The sequence below is a fragment of the Pagrus pagrus genome (assembly GCF_965226575.1).
Source record: "Pagrus pagrus genome assembly, chromosome: 4".
In the NCBI taxonomy this organism is placed as follows: Eukaryota; Metazoa; Chordata; class Actinopteri; order Spariformes; family Sparidae; genus Pagrus; species Pagrus pagrus.
The window spans coordinates 31,300,448-31,323,427 of record NC_140188.1 but is presented as its reverse complement, the minus strand read 5'-3'; the positions used below and the strand labels follow the sequence as shown (position 1 = coordinate 31,323,427).

Genomic DNA, 22,980 nt, shown 5'->3' with positions numbered 1-22,980 from the left:
TAGAGGCTGATATTGTTGCCTAGAAAATAAATGAAATGATTGATCAAAGAAATAAATCAGATCCACTTATTCTTGTGTTATTGTTACAGCTCTAATACCTTCTGCTGTAAAACAAACTTTTAGAAATTAGAACACAGGTATCATATTGGCACTAGTATACTCAGGCCTAATTGTAATACAAACACTAAGCGGTTAAAAAAGCCTACTTCACAAGCTACGCTATAACCATGGTTTAGCTAAGATTAGTATGTGCTTCTGTGATGTAAATCTGAGAGCTTTTTCCTGCAGACAGTGTAGCATCAGAGAGGTGGAAGGAGAGACAGGCTGCTGATGTGGCTCTGCAGTGTATCTACAGAAGATTTTCTGCATCTCGTCTTAGACGGCTCCTACCTTACATGACACACAAGGGTGCACTATTCTCTGTTGCTGGAGCTTGTGCACTCTGCTGATCCACGTGTGTGATTGGCTGCCTGCAGCGTTGCTAAAGCCTGTGATTCAGCACTTCAACACTAATCAGTTCTTGGCTCCAATTGGGTGGCTTATGCCACCCGCTTATGGTTCAAGTGAGAATACATTTTTGGTATGGTCTTAGCAACACCCTGCTGTGAGAAGGTGGACACACTCTCCCTCAGTTTTATCACATTTGGTTGTGCTTAACATAACTGTGATTGTGTTGTTTTTGCAGCAAGTTTCCCTGTTTCTACATATTGAGAATGTCCAGAGATGAGCTATCAATTTACATAGTAGTTAGCAAGCCTCCAGGAACAGCGCCAGGCTGTAAGGCAATTTTGGTGTAGTGGCCACAGTTGGTATTGCAGGTCAAGTGCCTACACTGGCTCAAAGGACAGTTTAAAAAGTCTAGAAGATCAGTATCTTATTTTTGTGTCGGGTGTGTGGGGAGCCAGCAAGAAGTCTAGTGTACATGCTTTAAGACACACAAAAGCTTGAAGAAGCCTGAACATATTTTTGGTGAATGCACTCAGTAAGCAACTTGCATTGGAATGAATGGGGCACCATTTTGGAACATGGTACCCAGGTCTATAAATACATCCCTGGACAGTTTGGGGTATCTATGATGCACTCTCACCCCCTCCTTAAAATGCCTTATGTCTCGTAACTGCACTGTTTTATACAATTTGTGGGACAATTGTTATACACAGATTTTGAATTGTAATGAGATATGCCAGAGGTTGCAAACTTTTTGGGGTCGTTTATTTGATTTTTTTGCCAAAACCTTAAATAGAGAGTTTTCCCCTGCCCCTCTAACTGCGCTGTTTGGGGTTGTCAAACCAGGTATAGTAAAGGATAGGTACAAAACCCAGACCATCATTATTTTGTAGTGTTGCTGAGATGAAATATAGCTGTGATTGAGCACCCCTAAAATTAACCTAAAATTGCATATGATTCAGATAATCACAATGTTGTGCATCAGTAAAGATTCCTTTGTTTTCAAGAGTAAACTGAGGCATTTTAGACACCTGCTGTACCTGGAGCTTAGTGTCTTACAACAAAAGTCTTATAAAAGCCATATTTTACATTTAGAAATGCCTCCTGTTTCTGTACTATCTCAGGACATCCCGACATGATGCAGAGTACCTCACAGTGTGTTTTCTTTTCAGTTTTCAGTGTAGATAATTTTTCCTTTTTATTTCCACTGCCTTTCCTGTCTGCCTTCATATACAAACAACGTATCCTCAGTAACAAGCTGGTCTGTATCAGCCTGCCTCGGCTTTGCTTGGTGTAAAACGTTCTTTTGACTTTGACTCTGACTTTTCTAATTTGTTTTAATGAGTTCTTTTCTCCCAAGAAGCCATCTTCAGACACAACAGTCACTTCAACTAATTCAATTCTTTCTCTGCAACTGTGTGAGCAATAGCCCCTGTCCTATTTATGCAAGTGTTAAAAAAGTGCATAACAGTTCTCATCTGTCGTCATAGAGGCCAAAGCAGAATCATGCTGTTTTTATTACTGACCTCTAATGAACCCATAGAGAAACAAAGGAAATGATACAAATCACAACTTTACATCATGACAAATTATGTGTATGACTGGGAATGCATTGTTTGTTTTTTTACACCAGGAGAAGGCTTTTGTGCCTGCTCAGTTGCTGGGACTGACCACTGTGTAAAACTGTCACCAGCATGTCAGAATCAGGTTTGCTGCCAAATAAGTTTTCACCGGCAAGGAATGTGCCTTGGCTTAATGGTGCAGAACAATTGACATGATGAAAACGAGCACTGCAAGTCAAGAGTATAAAAAGAAAAATTGAGAATATATGAAACAAAAATACTTAAAAAATAGTATGTACAGTATGACTGTTATTTAAATAAATAAACAGGAATGTGTAACAGTTGACAGTGTTAAGTTTTAAAAAAATATTTGTAATGTGCAAGATGTGCATTAATGTAACTCATTGGGTCAGGTGTGTAGACTTTCATTCATGCAACATATAGAGAGTGGGGTCTGGGCATAAGAGTTCATGTCAGTGGGGGTCCTGGGCCTTGTTGATGAGTCCAGCTGCAGTCAGGAAGAAACTTTTTTTGAGGTTTTGGTGTCTCACAAAGTTTGTGTCCTGCGTGGGAGGGTCAGCCACAATCATACCCGCTCACCTCAGGTTCCTGGAGGACAACAGGTCCTGGAGAGGTGGCAGACTGCATGCAGTCACCTTCTCAGCAGAGGGAATGATAGGCTCTAGTCTGCCCTTGTTTCTGGTAGTGGCAGCAGTGTACCAGATGGTGATGGAGGAGGACAGTGACAATGGCGCCCAGTAAGCAGAAGGACTCCATAGTGTCTACAGGGGGGTCACACAAGGTGATGTGGCAGGTGGGGAAGGGTTAGTCCAGAAGATCCGAACCATTGTCATGCTTGTATGCTAAATTTGAAACTATAGCCAGCAGATGGTTAGCTTATCATTAAGACTGGAAGTGGAGAAACAGCTAGTCTGGCTCTCTCCAAAAGAAGTAAAATCAGCATATTATCACCTCTGAAGTTCACTAAGTAACAGGTTATAGCTTGTTTATTTAATCTGTAAAAAAAAAAAAATGACATGCTTATGTGAGAAGTTATGTGTGTGACTATTTCCTTACTGGGTGCGATGACTTCCTGAAGTCTTGTTGTCATTGTGGGGTTGCCAAGCAACCAGCAGAAACTCTAGGACTCCAGGAAGTCACTGATAGTCCTGCACATATCCCCATATAACCACAACATTGCATTTTTGTACTTTAGTACTTTTGTACTTCTGCTTCCTGAAGTTAGCGTTATTCGCAAGTAATGAACTCTTCCTTGAATGCAGTAATAGGTCAAGTGCTTAATCAGTCAAGGCTTCTTACAAAGCTGCAGTCAGGTCTTTGCTGAAACATTACAGACGCAGTTAGTCTGCGCTTGAACTTCTTTTGCTTCCTCTCTTGAGCCTTTCTTACAAACATCCCACAGCATACTTCATAAAATGTGTGTAATAAGAGACCTTATTTAAAGCTCTATTGTGAAAATACAGTAAGTTAAAATAAATCAGTGCCCTGACCAACAGCTGTTAGTTGAGAAAAAAAGGTCACCACTTATAGGGCGAGCCATTGTGTGTGTATATCTCTGAATAATGTCAGTGTCCTTGTTTAACCCTGCCACCTAATGTTGACTGTTGTAAACATGGGTGTCAGTTTCAGTCTTGCTGTTTCTTGGACTGTGAGAGATAGAGGTCCAGTGCAATCCAGTAACAAATTTAATGTAATTTGACCCGTTAACAACTGACGGCAGTCATGTCTTTCACTACTCTTTCATTATCTCTTTTTTTTTTTTTTCTTGCTTTGTTTAATTCAGCAGTGCAGAGAGAGGCAGGGATTCCTATCCAGTTACATGTACACATGTGACGGCCTTCAGGAGCCTACAACTCAGTTTGGTCTTTGGATCGAGTTTTAGCTATTTGTTTTTTTTGCACTGCTAACGCTTCTTTGTGTTTGAGCCCATTAAGACTTAATAACAGCATCCATCCCTGAAAACAAAGGAATGGCAATACTTAGACCTATTTTTTGTAGCTGGATGTGAAGTTAATAGATTTATGCTAAAATTTAATTTGGCCATTCCTGTATAGTTGTTATAGTTATTTTTCATGTATGTCACCTGGTTGGATTCCAACTTGTCTGGGTTGAATAAGTCATAAAATTCTAACTATTTTTTTATGGCCGAGTGCTGTGGATGAATTTAGGAGTCACACACTCTGAGGAAAGAAGCTGCTCTGTAGTCTGGTGGTATGGCACTAAAACAAGTTTACTTTTTTTCACTGTTGTCGTCTTTTGTCCAGACTGGCTGCCAGTATCAATGTAAGCTAGCAGCTGTACCTCACAATTATTATGGTGTTCCTACTGTAATAGTTTTAACATCTGGTGTATTTTGTAGTTATAACCTTAATGTTTGTAATTCATTACATGTCTTTGTACTGGAAGAAGTAGATTGCATTGCTGTAATGTTTTGCATGCTGCATCATGCTGTGTGTGTGGGAGGTGTTCACGTTTAACAGTTGGGTAGGCTTTAAGTCTAACCCGAGGCCATGTGGACTCTATTGCCCTCTACAGGCTGGTGTCAAACGAGTTTAAGACCAGATGTTACTGACCTAAGCTTGTTTCAGAGTAAAAGACCAATGCATTTTTTTCCACAGTAAGTTACATTAGGTACAGACCGTCCTGGCATGTTGATGATTGATTGATGATCAACTAATCACTACTGACACTTCACTCAGGAATATACAGATTAACAATGTGCCATGTTGTCATGACAGTACTTGTTGATTGCTTTCACATTGAAGTTTTCAGCAGTTGGATTTTCGTACAGTTGGGATACTGTACACTATTGCGTGTGTGTTGTGAATAATGGACAGACATGTTGTGTTTGGATGATCAAACACTTTACCTCAGGTCAGAATGGATCAGGTTAATACCTAGTTACCATTAATGTAACCTGATTGTTGAGGTAGAGCTGTGGTTGTTTGGCTGAAATTAGTGGAAGAACAACAATGGTAATGGTAAATGGTTATGAGCTAAACCTTGTAGTAGGCATCATGTTACCACAGTATCACAGTAGTGCTCTAACATTTACAGAACTACTTCTACTACTTCTGGTTTAAAAAGAAGAATTGTATAAATTTTACTCAGATGTTTTTCAAGTGAGCAGATATGTTACATTGCTACGCTGCAGGGAAGGAAGCTGTAACAAAGCAGAACTATTTGTTGCTCTGTAGATGGGATGTATACGTGGCTAAAAATCCATAACTTAACCGAGTTATGTCCAGTTGTTTTTATTTTGTCATCCTGTCTGCAAGGCAGCAATTAATGTCTAATGTCATTAGTCTTTTTTTTAAATTAATTTATTCTAAAATATGTACAAAGGTCGAAGTCCTAAAACTTTCCTGTTTCCTGTATTCTGTTTATATGAACATGAAACAGAGCAAGCAACTTCGATGTGTTTTAATTAATTAATTAGTGGTCAAAACTCATTTTTGTTAATGTTCAGTCAGTGGATATATTAATTTATCAAATAATAGTGGTTTGAGCACTAGTGTCTCCACATCTCTAATGGCCCTGCATGGCGATGGTCCAATCAACAGCGCAGCACAGTGCACAGTGTGCAGTTGTGTCTGGAAAACTCCATCCGTGTTTGAACTGGATGTAGCGACAATATAGCTGAATGTGTTTCATTGCAGCAGCAGAGCAAGCAGGGTAATTGTTGCCGTTGGGACTCCATCCTAGTATCACACACACACGCACACTGTGTGCCTTTATCAGAGTGCAGCAGAGGACAATAGGATATGTGTTATATGGAGGGCTGTATGGCTGATGCTGCTGATTGTTACAGCTCTGCAGTTGCAAAAGTCATCACACGGGAAGACCCTGAACTCTTCTGTGTGTGTGTACACACCACTGAAGTGAATGTGTGTGTTCAACGAATTTTATGTTATTGTAGCCAAGAGCAGAACAACACTGAGGTGTTGGACAAACCGTACTGTCATTTCTAAAACTGAGCCTTCACAATACGAGCATAATGTCTGCATAATATATGGAAATCAGTTTGCAGTGCGTTGCAGTGTTTTCCCTAGGTTTGTGGAAGATTTGGTTGCACGTATTTGGTGATCAGTTTGGTGATCTATCTTCCAAAATATTATGTTTTTCAATTAAAAAATCTTATTTCAATGAACAATACCAAAAAAACTAAAAGACAGAACTTGCTAAAGAAGTCCAATGGGGACCAACTGCAATCAGATATTTTTCTCAGCAGTTGGTGGTGACCAAACCAGAACTAAAAGGAAAGTGAATATTGGACTTGGATTTAAGAGATAATTTCAACTGAATGCTAAGTTGCTCTTCGGCTACCGGAAGTGGAATTTCTTGGGCACCACCTAAGCCAAATGACTGTAAAACCAATGTGGAGAACATCAAAAATAACAGTGACTTTTCCCACATCTTTGTTCCACAGAATGTAGATTTGGATTATTATCCAAAGTAACTATGACATTGGTTTTGGAATGACACATTACTGTTGAGATCAAATGTGACATTTTCTGATGTCATTTTTTTGCTTTGAGCACCATCAACCTGATTACTTTCACCTCAATTGTACAAGGGACTGTCAACAACAGACGTCTCAACATTCCCTGAAAAAAAATCCCCAAACTATACTTAACATTGCACTTGATTATGGAACGTGGAATGATGATGGTTATTGTGCTTTGTGTGAAAAAAACCCAAAATAATTTGACAGAATGCTGCTTCCAGCAGGGTATCTGTGAAACAGCAATGTAGGGGTTTTGACAAACAAGTCTGGCACACATATTTACATCTTACATACATCCTCTGCTGAGCGACAGTCAGTCAGAGGTGTACCACAAACCCGACCTTGTACTGAACTTTCAAAGTCATCAACACCTCAACACTACTGTGGTGACAGCTGAGAAATGCAGGAGACAGCATTTGCAGCTTCCACATGTTCACATCAGAGCTACATGATCAACAAGTCACCAAAATATCATTAATTACCCACAGAGCTGACACTCAGTTGATATGTGAACAATTAAAAAGCAATAATGATTATTAATGAATGGTCATAATACACCAGCCCATAATAGTTAACCAATCAGCCATCAACAGCCAGTCATATTTCAGTCTGTCAGAGACAAATGTATCAAAGAAATGACTATTTGTAGCAAACAGTGATTCACGCAGACAAGGGAGAGAAGGCTCTGCTCTCAGAGGGGGCTTTGAAAGTATCCAATCAGCAATAAGGATTCTGTTACAAGCTCACTTTACACTAACATCTTAAGACATAAGAAAAGCCAAGTGAATGTGAAATCATTGTGGAGAGTACAAACTAACTAAAGAACATCTAATGCTTGATGTTAGTCCCCACTGTAGACTTGTTTAGCAGTTTTATTGATGTTTTTTGGGTCTTTATTCATTATCTGATCTCGCTTTTTCAACTTTTTGTACACAGATGTGGTAATAATAATGATGTGAAATTCTGACCACAAAATCCACTCTCATCAACCCTGTTTTCAGTGCAAAAGCTTTGATTTACCAAAGCTTCAATCACTCTGCAGAAAGCCACCTACCCAGTGTCAAATTGCAGGCAAACACAGTTAGAGACTAGCTGAGCATTTAGCAGCTAAGGGTCAGATGTTTTTCTCAGCAGTTGGTGACGACCAAACCAGAACTAAAAGGAAAGTGAATATTGGACTTAGATTTAAGAGAGAATTTCAACTGAATGCTATGTTGCTCTTTGGCTACTGGAAGTGGAATTTCCAGGGTAGATGGAACCAGTTTTTTTTCCTACCATTATTGAGGTTTAGACGTAGCACCTGAGCTGTCTAGGGCACCACCTAAGCCAAATGACTGTAAAACCAATGTGGAGAACATCAAAAATAACAATGACTTTTCCCACATCTTTGTTCCACAGAATGTCAGAATATTATCCAAAGTAACTATGACATTAGTCAGTTTTAGTTTTGGAATGACACATTACTGTTGAGATCAAATGTGACATTTTCTGATGTCATTTTTTTGCTTTGAGCACCATCAACCTGAATACAAGGGACTGTCAGCAACAGACGTCTCAATATCCCCTGAAAAAAAAATCCCCAAACTATACTTAACATTGCTTCCAGTAGGATATCTGTGGGACAATAACGTAATGGTTTTGACAAACAAGTCTGGCACACATATTCACATCTTACATTTTCAAAAATGTACAAGTAACTATGACATTGGTTTTGGAATGACACATTACTGTTGAGTTCAAATGTGACATTTTCTTATGGCATGGACAAATTAAACTTAGCTAATGAGAAAGTGACATTATGATGGGTAATTATATACACTGTTTTTGGTTTTTGCCGTGTTTACAACAAGTTCTATTAGCAGACTGTTCAGTAAGGAAATAAAGCTCACCAAGTTTGTTCATAATCACTTTTTTGGTCTCTTTCTCTCTCTAGTCACCGATGTGGAACTGAAGCGGCTGAAAGATGCCTTCAAGAGAACCAGTGGCATCACCTATTACATGACCCAGCAGTGCTTCTACAGGGAAGTGCTGGGAGATGGGGTTCCCCATAAAGTTGCAGAGGTAAGCCCCAGTTATATCACACAGCATTTCCCATTGAACCTGATGATGATAGTTACAGTGAAATCGGAACATCGTCCAGGTAGCCACCGAAATGGGTTGAGTCAGCCAAATTAGAGCATCCAGTGTCCCCTGAGAGCAATGGCTGATCTGGTAGAAAGGAGGTGAGAGATGATATCTGATTTAAGCACAAGAGTAAAGAGAGAGGGGTTACGTAGGTAAGTAGCCCTTATCTTTAGATGAACTGGAGAAGATTTTAGTGGTTTTCTTGAGTGTGTTGTAAGGCATTGGTATCAATACCAGCCAGATAGCATTGCAGAGGAGTTATATAGTAGAGGCTATAGTGACAAGGTGATAACTGAACTTGGTCACAATAGACTTTTTTGCCTGGAGCTCTCCTGTGTCTTTCCTGTAGGGCTGGCAATATATTGATTAATCATTATCCTGATGTTGGACTATATATTGTCCTAGATTTTGGACATTGTTGAATTGTGATTTGACAGAAGTGTTGTCTTTTCGTGGTTTAAAAGGCTAAGTTACAGTGATGTTATGTTTTCTTGCTCAACTTACCAGACTGTTCTACTTGTTCTAATACTTTTCTTTAACCACTCAGATATTATATCTACATTACTCATTATTTATCAAAAATCTCATTGTGCTCATATTTTGTGAATGTACCAGTAGTCACCACTGCAACATTGTTGCCCTTTTAAGGTATTTGGTCAAAATATTGTGATATTTGATTTTGTCTTACAGTCCTAGCATAAACTTCTTCCTCTATTAAATGTCCTACATCCAGAGAAGGGATGCAGCACAGGTACTGTAGGTGGATCTTTAATCATGTAAAAAGAATTGCATAATACTGCAGTCTTCCATCTTGCCCTACACAGACTCAAGCTCTTTATACCACTAAAGGACTTAATCATTACTCAATCACTCTTATGTATTTCCTGTTTTAAATAGCATGATTAGACTGGACATTAGACAACAAGGGATCAATCTTAAGTGTAAATCAACAGGCCATCAGTTATAGAGAATGGCAGTAGGAATAACCCACACTGTCTTGCACTGATTCCAGGGCGTTGTAACCTGTTCCACGAAATATCTGCATCAAAATGACTAATTGTATATTATCGTGAAAATCCTAATGGGAATAAATATCTGAAAATACAACTTTGACTACATTTATATCCATAAATGATGGAAGATGATGAGGCACCGAATTAAAGTAGTTAAAAAACAATATGACAATATGTAATACTTTTATTTCCATCATGCACATCCCTGGTCGCCATCCAGAATTCACCTCTTTATTCCCTCACACATACCCATCTACTTGTAACTGACTGAGCTGTTTGCCTTCCCTTTTCCCAACTTGTCAGTTTTAAGTTGCACAGTTGAGTGTGATATTCTCCCTCTGGCTATTGTAGATTTAAAAATATTCAGAAGGAAGCAGATAGTTTGAACTGAGTGATTTGAGATTTGTAAAGTAAGTCCTATAGTATTACTGTACAGTTTGATCATTCAAGAGGTTCTTTAATCTTAGACCCTCAGTAGTATTGTCTGAAAAGGCATTTGGATCCGATTTGCATTGGTTTATGATATTTTTAAAGCCCATATGGGCTTGAATTTATTTGTTCATTTATTAATGGGGTGTCACGATTCTCAAACTGTGGTTCATTTTGACTTTTTTTTCCAGCACTGATCAGAATGTTGAATCTAGTAGGTAAAGATGAAATGATGCATGGTTTTATGCCCTGACAACTGTCAATTCTATTTTTAAATTTGTCCTTAAAAAGATATAAAAAGGTATTTTACAACAAATGGGCTTTCTACATGTTAGGGTTATTTAAATTTAAATAATATCCACCAAAAATATAGATTCCAGAGCACAACAAAAAATACCACCCTGTTTGGATCCAACAATAAACACCAAAAAACACAAATTCATTTTGTTGCAAAGTTCAGTTTCTCAGATCTCTCTGGAGTAGACCCTCTTCCCAAACAAATGAATAATTAAAAGGGGTTGTCTGAAAAAGAAAATAAACATCTCTCCTCTTGTACCTGTCAGTTGATCATCCTCATGCACGCAGGATAGGTGTCTTGAGGTGCAGCTGCAGGCTACTAGTAAGCTAGCTGTGTCCTCTTTGACATGTTTTTTTTTTTTCCCTCAGGATGTACACCAGACATGTGCAAGTAGGCTAGGATAAAGAGAAAGAAATTGTTGGTCCTGTTTCTGATTCCAATGATGCAAAATAAGAGCGTTTTTAAAAAAAAATCTATTTATGATTTAGTATCAAACACCCCTACACATTACATACATATAAGTATCAGATCAGACTTATAGTATAGACAGATACACCCAATATGTACCCAATACCGAAGGACTCAGATCAGGGGACAAAATAACTTCATTCTTACTCAGTTGTCTACAGTGCAAACAGTTGCCTGACTCATTAATTCCTTGGGCTTAACTGTGTGATTGGTTTTGTTATCCAGTATGTTAATGTTATATTTGATAAAAGTTTAACAATATCTTTTGACTTTAGTGAAAGTAGGCTGAATTTCAGTCAAGGCAGTGCATCTCTGTTATAATACATTGTGGGAAACCATACAAACACTCATTGGTTCCCTCTGTTAACCCATCAAACACAGACAGCAGTTCACTGTGGCTACACACCATGATGCAAACAGGGCTTCTTATAGTACTCATTTAATCTGGATACAATGACAACACATACCTTGTCTTCAGAGTGTATTGTGTGTGTGTGTGTGTGTGTGTGTGTGTGTGTGTGTGTGTGTGTGTGTGTGTTTGTATGAAAGCCCTTTTTCCATTAAGGTAGAAAAGCGTGGTATACAGTCAGTCTTTTTCACCATTCATTGAAGGCAACAACTTGTGCCTTCTCTCTCCTTTCTCTCAGCATCTCTCCTTCTTCCCCTTTGTCACCATGGCAGCAGTTACTGCGGTGACAGCGGTCCAAATCTAAGGTTACCGCTGTTCTCTTCAAACAGAAACATGGCTGCTGCTGCACATTCTGACAGTTCAAAGAAAGCCTGGGCCCAATCAGTCAGTCAAGAAGCAGGCCCTGTTCTTTTTAATGCACAGAGATCTCAGTTCTTTTTTAGATTGTTTTTGTTCATAATGATGATACACAGATTCAGTGACAAAGAGCATAGGTAATGCTTTCAGGTATTGGACGTAAACAGCCTGTGTTTCAAACCTCTCCAATTTGACTGTGATGCCATTAGCTGTGTTGGTAATTATTCTACATAGTTGGGATTTACAGATTTTTCTTCGTCATCCACACAGGCTGTTTTACCTTGGAAGAATGTGCTTATAGCTTAATGGAGCTCAGTGCCACCTCATATTTTCAATTTCATGTGTTCTCGTCATATCATTTCTATTTAAAGTGACTATGAGGAACTCTTAAGCGTTTATGAAACAGTCCTGTGATTCCTCTGATGATGATAAATGATCTGTAACAGCAAACTAGACCATCAGCGAAAAGACTGCTATTAGATTGCTCTTAGTCCAAAACACCCGCTCTTTTTCAATGATGATGATGGTATTGCTGCCACGGGCAGTATGTGTTTCAGCAGTAAAGCCAAGGCAGCCAATTGTCAATGAAAGGAATTGCTTAAAATTTGCATCCCTACTTATGTCACATCACTAAAATTAACAATCCCATCAGAGGGAGGGATTTCACTGCTGGAGCAATTGTATAGCTCCATTATAATGATGTTATAATAATTTATAGTAGTGACTGCATGAATTGATGCACTGGCAGATGTTAAAGTGACTGTCTGCCTCTTTGTACAGAAATATCTGTCATATCTGTAGTTGCCTGAACTGCTGGTGCGTCACTTGTAAAACAGTTGACATACATTGGTAAACAGGCCCAATGTCCACAAATAGATTCTCCAACACACAGGCAACAACATTAACATGACTCTTAAAGGAGTCACCCACCAAAATTGAACAATGTGAGCTGAGAGTTACACAAATGCCATAATGTCTCATTTTAAATTACATAACATCACACTGTTGCAAATGTTATGATCAGTCCCATAAGATTCAGCAGCATGTCAAAGCAACGGCATCTGTTTCTAAGACAACAGCTCATCCCAGAGCCCACCAGTCCAAATTTGCTTCTTTCAGAGAGTTTTTTTTTAACATTTTACAAGATCAACAAAATACATAAAGGCTGCCTGGCCCAGTATGAACCTCTAATGAGACAAAAACATGCAGATTTCATGTCAGTCTGAAACATAACACCAGTGTGGCTAATGCCGTTACGCTGTGACCGTTGACTCTGTGAGTCACAGTTGTATCCTACCTTTAAACATTCTAATACCAGAACTGCTCTGCTTTCTGACATTTCATCCTTTTGCCAGTTTATGGCTATTTTACATTGAAATGATGGCACACATGAACTTATCATCTCATGTCTGGCTACAGACAGATGATAAATTAAAGGTAATTAACGAGTTGATTAATATAAAAAATGCAGATGAATCCAAACTGAACTTAAAGTTCACTGAATGGTTTGACAATAATGATGTGATTTATAGCTATGGCAGTGATGCTGCTGGGTATGCCTGTGTCTCTGATGCATTAAAACCCCAAAAGTTGCAGTGAACTCACTATCCATGCGTACAGGGGCCGCACCGTATTTTATCCCTTTTGCTACATTGTGGACAACAAATCTGTATTGAAAAAAATTAAAAGAAGGAAATTCATTATCAAGACAGAAAAACATCCACTGGTCATCATTTCTGACCATCTGCACACTGAGTGCCTATCTCCATCATCATGACATGATACTTTCTGCTGCAACAAGACCAATCCTTGACACACAGATTTCAACAGTCAAGGCTACAATCTTGGTACTTGTCAGTACAGTAACTGGGTCACCGCAAGAATAATCAGCTCTGGTCGATTCTATTCTCTCTCTGATGGATGATGCTTTACCAATCAGGAGACGTTCCATGTTAAACCATACTGTAGATATGAACCACTACATAGTTTATTTGAATTTTGTAGACAAGTGTATCAGGATGATGAGGATTGGGCTGTACCCGACTCAGGATTTTATCATTTAGATGGATTTTATTGATCAATAAAAAGATTCAACTATTCTTCTTTTTTCAGTTTAGCGCCACACTAACCTCTTTATCAGCCTATATCTGTATGTTTAACCTGCACCCATAGACCCGTGTTTTAACGCCTCTTTTCGCTCATTTTTGAGGTGAAAACATCAGATTTCCACACAGTAGGAGAAGTTGTAGTAGTAGTAGTAGTAGTAGAAGTGTCCTGCTCATAGTTCAGTTATGAAGTCCCAGCAGACAGAGTCTGCATTTTTGAAAGCTTCTATGTTTTATTCTGTTTTTGTAATGTACTCTGAGCGACAAAATCAGTCTCCAACCGACTGACTCAAAAACTTTCAGGGGGCAGCCGTAGATATGCTGGTGTTTTGTTTTGAGAATTTTATTTGTTTTTTATTTGTTTAATTTTCAGATACGTTTTCAACATGCATGAATATAACCATGATTATCACATTAAAACATCAAACAGGAACTTAACAGTACAATTTGCCAGAAATCACAAATTTTATTAGGCACCTGTTTAAGTGACCACTTGTGTTGCCTGGGGGACTCAGTATATCGAAAACCTATCAACATCACTGCTATGGCCTTCATGGTCATCAGATCTCAGCCCAACTGAACACCTGTGGGGGACGTTCGTTGTGAAAGAATGCTGTCCCTCCAGTAGAGTTCACAGACTTGGATAATCTATGACAAGGAGCTGTGAAGCTGTTTTGGAGGTTATGGAGCAAATGTGTGATTTAGTATTTATTTTTCAGGACAAAAGTTTAAAAGCCTTTTAAGAATACCTGTTGACCTTTATACATCTTGAAGGAAGCAGGTGTAGTCTGAATATAACCTCATGCCACCACGATGGAACACAATTCATTCTTCACAATAGCTTCAGAATTTTTCAGTTTCACTCTTCAGTTACAACAATGACCGTAAATGTGCTCAAAGCAGTGGGCGTGGGGACGGACCAGAAGCAAAACATGACTTACTTGACTTCATATGGGCTTTCCCCAGAGTTTAACGGTGCATGACGTAGTTGGTTTAAAAAAAACATATTGATATACACGTGTAGTGTGGTAAAATGCTAACGCAGGTGAAACATTGTTCCTGACCTGCAATAGTGTGACATAGACAGCCCCCTGACTCATTATATTAATATAAGCTTGTCATTCAAAACAACTCTTTTCTGTCTCTCTGTGCGTTAGACAAGGTGACAGATGTCATGCTGCCATCTCATCAACGAAGTAAACACACTGTCAGGCAGACTGACAAGATGTACGGCTCTGTAAACTACATGAGAAGCCATCTTTTTGCGTTTAAAATTTTAGTCCTTAAACACATTTTTTACACCGTGGGAAAATTGGGGCAGACCGATTATTGGTCTGGCCGATTGTTAGGGCCAAAATTCAGCATTTCATTATCAGCATTTTTGTGCAAATACACAATAAATAAAATAAATACATTTAAAATGCAGTACTTTGGGTCGGATGCAGCATCCTTTCTCTTAGTGGTCACCATTCTGTGGTCTCGGTGTCTGCTAAAATAATATAAATGGGGCTGAGTTAAAGTATTAAGTAGCAGAAAATGGAAATACTGAAGCGAAGTACCTCAAAATTGTACATACATTCCATCATTGGTGATTCTCAAGATTTTTATTTTTCCTGTAAATGTATATTAGTCTCCTGGATTTCTAATAATCGGTATCGGCCCTGAAGGAAATGTATCGGTCGACTCCTAGTGTGAATGTGGTGAAGAAAAACCAAGCAACTAAGGAACATAGAACAAATATATAGTGGATTGATTTGAACATTTTTTACCTGTAGTTAAAGAAGTCATACCTCCATAGAGTTGGAGAAAAGAGGTTGAGAACGTTGAAGCAGCAGAAGCCAATAAGGTATAAATTTGTTACCAAGACGTCATCATCTGATGACATCTTCAGCCCTCATTCTGTCACACCTGACAAATAAAATGTAACTTACCATGATGAGTAAACTGACCTTTATGACCTTTAAGTTCAGTGGAGTTCCTCTAATCACAGCCTCTGCTTCATTGCTGTTTTGCATACTTGACCAGTTTCATCTTTGGGACTGGCACAATGGACACTGCAAATTTTGTATAACTCAATATAGCAGTCTTTTTTCTAATCATGGAGAGTTGCCATGCATATTTCTAGAAAATTGCGTCATACTTTGTCATAGTCCCTATGAATCTACAAGGTTGACTTCAGCGTAGTCATCAGTGCTTTATGTTTGTCAAGCAGAATGTCTCTGAATGAATCATCCAGCCACTGCAGGTTTACTGCACTCACTCAGCACAGTGGCTAAAAATATGGCTGGAACTAACAGTTATTTTCATTCGTCGATTAATCTGTTGTTTATTTTCTTGATTAATCAATTCGTTGGTGGGTCCATAAAATGTATGAAAATGTAGAAAAATCCTGATCAGCGTTTCCTAAAGCCCAAGATGACGCCCTCAAATGTCTTGTCTACTCCAACTGATCAGTAATCAAAGTAGTTGCCAGTTAATTTAAAAGTTGACAAATAACCAATTAATCTTCGCAGCTCTCGATAAAAATGAATACACATCTTAGTTAGCTCACAGAAATTGTCAGGTTTTATACAAATCATTACATTTTAATCAGTGAATCACTGGGGAATCCATATACTGTATGTATCCACTATTTACATTTGTGGAAACTTTGATTCCTACATATTACTAAATTAACATTAGTATTGTTTGAACCATTGAGACAAGAGTTTCATTAATTAAGGACCGAAGATAAGCTTTTATTGATCTCCAGTTGTTGCAGCAATACAAGGACAGAAATAAGTAGCCAACAGATGAGGAGAGAAAAGTTAAAAAATGAAATGATATCAGGTATATAAAATTAAACTAACTATAGGACAACTAAAGATGCAGGTCTAGTATATGTAAGTGCCGTATACCAGACAAATATGTAATTTGACTGAGTGGGATGATCCGGGTGAATGAGCTCCTCATCTGATAAGAGTGCAGCAGAAAGAGGAAGTCTGCTGGTGGATGTGGAACTTTGCAAAGTATGACGCACTCTTGACTACCCTTTTGTTAAACCACAGGTGAAGCTCCTGTGCTCTGTGTGACCCACTGACATGGACACACTTCATTAGCTCACTGACTGCAGTCACCTCTCCATGGCTCACTTACACACTGCTCCGTAATCTTCTCCTTCATGCTCTGAGTGCAACTTTGCGAAATGACAACAGCGCCCCCTGGCATGGACTTTTAACTCTCAAGAAAGCGGAATTTGATTTTTCAAGGCTGTTGTAAATAATGTTCTGGCTCACACACTGGCTCTGGAAGCATTGTGACTGCCACTTTCAGAAACAGAAATATTAGTCTTACCTCAGGGGTAGACAATAAGGTCACTGGCCCCACCATTGTAACCACTGGCCCAGGAATCGATCCCCATAATAACGAAAAAGAACAATTTGATTTAATAACATTTATTTTAATACTGCAGTACTGAGGTCAAAAAGTGCAAATACATAAATCAAAAGTGCAAACAGTGCTGCATTACTCAAGCACAATCAGTTCTTCCTTCATCTCCTCCTCAGTTGGTTGATTTTTGCGCCCCCCTCCATGTTACAGGGCGTTTTACTTGACACATGCTAAAAAAATAAGATAAGATTTACAGCCTCACCCCACACCTTATACAACACCTTCTCTAATGCAGACATCAAGTTTAAATATTTGACCAACAGTGTTTTACAGCAGGATGATCTGAACAGCTGTTCTGTTATGTTTTTTTTTTTGTCTTTTCAATGTAATTTTCAATCTATGAAATCAATCTGTGCCTTTGTTTTGCCAAGCTTCTCTTAAGTTTTACTCTTTCAAATAATCAACCATCTGCAGAACTTTTCAGTACGCTATTTTTCTACTTCTTCTTCTTCTCATCATCATTATCATTAATTATTATTATTAATAATATTGTTTAAAGTGAGCCTCTTATCATTTAACAGAAAAATACATCATACAAACAGCAACTTTTGCAGCCTTGTGAGTCTGATGGCGAGTTATCACCTTTCTGTCATCACTAACATGCTGTTAATAATCAAAGAAGCTCTGAGGCTTTGTTCTATATGTTATATACAAGATTTCAGCATTGAGCTACAATCAGGCAACATTCATGATTCTGTACAGTCAAACTAACCACAAACTTCTTATTGATCATCATTATAAAGTTTCAGGGCGTTCCTGTAACCATGGTAACTCACGGTGCCAGAGGGGAGGGAGAGACGCTGAATGAAGCCGTTTACACAGATACACTGCAGACAAAGTCCAGACTATAGTTGTTATTTCACACATGTAGCACACAACAGGAGACTCTCCGTGTCAGACGAGTTCTCACGTGCTGACTAAACTCAATTGATAACGTAGCAGCGCGACGAGTCCTTGCTAGCTAAGCAGCTAAACTTTAGCGCCACTCCGTGTTGAGATCCCGCCCTGTGTGGGTCACTACACTGTCATTGGTCAGGCGCTCACACGCTGTTATCGATACAATCGGCTGTAGAGTGTGACAATCTGTCAATCAAAATCAGCCAACAGTTCTCCTCCGATCTACATTGATCTCACAAGTCGCCTCTGTTAAGTTTGAATGACGGAAATCCGTCGTAGCGACGGAGAACTTTAATCCATGCTGGCCCCACCGGGCCAGTGCTTGGAGCGTTCTGGTGGCCCTGACGGTTTTAAAAGTACGTCCGGGCCACCGGGCCATTTATATTGTCGACTCCTGTACCTCATATTTTTACCTGAAGGAAATCATTTCTACATTATTAGATACCATACATTGTAGATTAATACTGAAGACATCAAAACTATGAAGGAACACATATGGAATTATGTAGTAAACAAAAAAGCACTAAATAAACCAGAATACGTTTTATATTTTATATTCTTCAAAGTAGCCACCTTTTGCTTTGATGACAGCTTTGCACACTTCTGACATTCTCTCACTCAGCTTCATCAGGCGGTCACCTGGAATGGTGAGCACTTGTTGGCTGCTTTGCCTTCACTCTGTGGTCCAACTCATCCCAAACCAATTCTCAATTTTCTCCAGGGGCATTGTGAACTTTTAACTTGGCTTCATTTCTTTCCACCATGTTGACAGTTGTTAAGCTTTAGAAAAACCCAATGTTGTCGTCAGTGAAGTGCTTGTGTCGCGCTGAGGCTGGACCAGACGTGGCAGCCACCATGGATAAGCTAGGCAGCAAAACTTCTGTTACCTCAATGCCCTCTTAAAGGTCCAGTGTGCAGGATTTAGTGCCATCAAGCGATAAGGTTGCAGATTACAACCAACTGAACACCCTTCATCTCACCCTCCTCCCCAGTGTCCTTCTCTAGAGCCTAGCTAGGCTAGTAGCCCTTTCACACAGAGATTCCGCACTATCGGCACAATAAAGGCTCGTATTAACACGCCTTTGTTTGTTCACACTAAACCAAGCAGCGCTGGCATAAAGCCGCTCCAGTGTGTCATTTCATACAGCATGCCAGCGTCGCGGAACCAAAGATGCGTGACTGTACACAACATAACGTTGATATCTGTGCGTGTGTTTTTTTTACGTGTTTCCCCCTGTTTTCCACCTGTAAAGCTATATATGTACCCGCCAACTGTTTATAATCATATGGTTCCGTTATAATGCGTTGGTGATTGAGATCCTGACCCACCATGCATCATGGAAAGTGACAAAGAGAAGTTTTTTTGCTCTAAATGACATCACATAATCACCATCACTAGATAGTGGACCCTGTCTTGCTCTCACTCTTGGGAGGAGGGATGCCGTTTTCTGGGGGAGAGTTCCCTGAAGTCTCGGTCTTCAGGGCTGACCATTGCAGTGATTTTTTTGTTGTTGCGTGTCATTCCCCGTCTGTCTCTCCTACCTCTGTATGTTTCTTCACTAAATGCTTCTAAATAACAGGTAAAATGCCCCAATATAAATGATTTTAAAAGAAAACAAGAAAAAAGACAGATTTTTCAAAAAACAAAGTTTAGAAAGTGCTTTAGATACAATACAACCCCAAAAGAGTTTAGTAAATAACCACAATGAAATAAGGACTAAATGAAGATTGCAGTTACTCTGTTCTCTGCTCTCCGACTGTCTTTCCCTCTCTCCCTGTCTCTCTCTCCCTCCCTCCCTCGCTCCCTCTCCCTCATTTCTCACTCCCTCATCTCTCACTCTCTCATCTTTCACTCTCTCTTCTCTCACTCCCTAATCTCTCACTCTCTCATCTCTCACTCCCTCATTTCTCACTCTCTTCTCTCACTCTCTCTTCTCTCACTCCCTCATTTCTCACTCCCTCATTTCTCACTCTCTCATCTCTCACTCCCTCATCTCTCACTCTCTCATCTCTCACTCTCTCATTTCTCACTCCCTCATCTCTCACTCTCTCATCTCTCACTCTCTCATCTCTCACTCCCTCATTTCTCACTCTCTCATCTCTCATTTCTCACTTTCTCATCTCTCACTCTCTCTTCTCTCACTCTCTCATTTCTCACTCTCTCTTCTCTCATCTCTCACTCTCTCATCTCTCACTCTCTCTCTTTCTATTCTTCTTAAAACAAAATTCCCAGTCCTACTTTAAGCCACTGCAGGTTGCAAATGGGCAAGTGTCTCTTGGCATGTGGTATGGAAGAGATTATACTTTAAACCTAAAGGTCATTTTGAATGAGCATGTGTACCCACAAATGCAGTAATCTTGTAATGTGATACCCTGTGTCATAACTCATCTGCCTGTGTGCCCACTGTCCTGCCTTTTGAAGTGTAAGTTCGGGGAAATGGGACGTGTCTTCACACAAAGCCTCTCATAGTCAGCATGTAACTTCATAATGGCTTTCACATTGTTTAAACTTCTGTGCACAGGTTGCCCTAATTGTGTGGCTGCTTTACTGGATTGTAGTAGACGTTACAGGTGTAAATGTTGTGTCGACACATCTTATTGTCTGTGAAATGACAAAATGGTGTAATCAGCTGTTGTCTACTCTGAAATGATCTGCTAATGTGTTAATCGTGTGTCCATATGTTTCACACTGTCCCGTGTTTTCTGTGTTTAAGGTGATCTACACCTCATTTGGAGGCTTGCCTAAAGGGCTGCACTTCAACAATCTGATAGTGGGTCTGGTGCTTCTGACCCGAGGACGCGATGAGGAGAAGGCCAAGTGTAAGTTGTTTCTGATAATCTTCTGTTGGTTTTATGTTGTTCTCAATCTCAGTATACAGATTGGGGAGAGACTAATTATCAAGCCCGATATTCAGCATTTTTCCAATTATCAGTATCTGTGTTTTTAGTGTCCTATTGCCGATAAACTTAATTTAACGATTCACTACTTTGGCTCTGATGCTGCACCAATTCTCTGACTGTAGTCACCACTCTGTGGTCTCACTCAATGTCCTGCCCACAACACTATCTAACTGGTTACATATCACAGGTAATAGCCTACCAGCACCAAATAATCTACAAAGTAACTAAGAGCTAAATTTATCAAAAAAATGTAGTGGAGTGGAATATAAAGTAGCAGGAAATGGAAGTACTCGAGTATCTCAGTATCTCACACCTACGGCGTGTTTTATTTTTTACTGCAAATGTATATCAGCTCCAAATATCATTAATCTATCTCCTTCATTACTAATAATCAGTGTCAATATCCTCCCTGAAAAGAAATTGCTGGTGGATATGCGTAGATTTTCCAGCAACCTATAAAATGACTCAAAAATCTGACTTAATCAAACTTTAATCATTCAGTGTCAGAAAATCACATCCAAACACACACCACAAATATACATCATGTCAATATCGCAGGAACTGATTTACAGCCAATAGTTATCTTGCTCAGTGTCAGTTGAGGTCGTATTAGTCCTATATTGTGCGATTTTAGCCCAAAATCCAAACAAAACAAAAACCCCAACTGATGTCTGTACAACTACAATAGCGTCTCTCAATCAAAACAACAACAAAAGACAGAGTCTGATGACGTTGTGAATTAGCATGGAATCATGGGAGTTGTTGTCTTCATTATTAAACAACCACTGTTGTTTCTGAACATTTATCTAGGAATGGGCAATACCAACATTAGTAAACAACAGAGTGGCTAGCTAGTGTACTTCCATCCTCACGCTCCGATTTATCATCTGATGTGTGCCATGTTTCCCCAGAAGTTCACTGGCAACCAAATGAAACGCACCATTACCTTGACTAAATGTATGTGTTATTCTGGGTTTGAACATTGTTGGAAACATTTGGGATAATCCACAAGTCAACAAAATATATTTAAAAATCTAGTTGTGTTTTCAGGCATTTCAATGTGGAAATGTTACCTATTATGACTTTTAGTCATCTGAAACATGTCACACTAGCAGCAACAATTACAGTAAGGGTTTAGTGCCATGTTAGAGAAATTGCCTTCTCTTTCTCTGACTTCTGTGGGACATATTTGTAATATAAAAGTTACTCTAGAACAAGTTGTAACAGCATAAGTATTGTTCTAAAGTCATACAAATGAGTGTTGTCACGATACTGCAGTTTCTAACTGACATGCAATGCCTTGAACAATCGATATTCGTGGAAAAATTGACGGTAAAAAAATAAAAAAAATATTAAAAGATAAATATAACAAGGCTTGTGTACTGTTTGTTAACAACAACAACAAAATCTAAGGTAATTTACTCCTGGAGGAGGACAGACTTTGTGGGCACTACATCAGTGCTTTTGTTAACTTACTGTTCGGGAGGAGTGTGAAAAAATGCAGCTAGTATTGTTGTAGTGATACTGTGGACGATGAGTGTTGAACCCACTTCAAAAATTCAGAATCGATATTAACTGATATTTCGCTATTTTTGTTAACACTGATACAAATGCAGTATGAGTCAACTCAACTGTACTGTATATTTAGAGCAAGTTTTAACTTGTGCTTTTATTAAAAGTGGTTTTCTGCAAACACTGTTTTTGAGCCAGATTTCAGACATGGCTGCCTGAGCTGACATAGAGCCATCTAGTTTGCAGTTGCTTTGCCCAGGGTGAGCAGACAGCATATGATTGAGATACACTGAATCCCAATGTTGCTTAATTCATCCAAAATTGTCCCAGAATTCAACTGAATTGATTGAAGCTTCTGAATATGTTACTCGATTTCTGAGCGTAATTTCCATCTTTCACTCACTCTTTATTTAGAGCTCCTTGATTGGATGTTTTATGGCAAATGCACCTTGTGAGTTGTGTTTACTTGGCTACTTGTTTTTTCATATCCATATGCTGTTG

General features: G+C 39.1%; 1 protein-coding gene across 9 annotated transcripts in view; it reads left to right on the top strand.

Moving 5' to 3' along the window:
• Positions 1–22,980, top strand: part of usp32 (ubiquitin specific peptidase 32) — a 75,924-nt gene that overhangs the window by 13,415 nt on the left and 39,529 nt on the right. For all 9 annotated transcript variants that reach the window (XM_084350163.1, XM_084350161.1, XM_084350159.1 and 6 more), the window contains exons 2-3: positions 8,471–8,598; positions 20,781–20,886. In XM_084350163.1, coding sequence (XP_084206289.1) covers positions 8,471–8,598; positions 20,781–20,886 — 234 coding nt within the window. The remainder of the gene's footprint in view (positions 1–8,470; positions 8,599–20,780; positions 20,887–22,980) is intronic.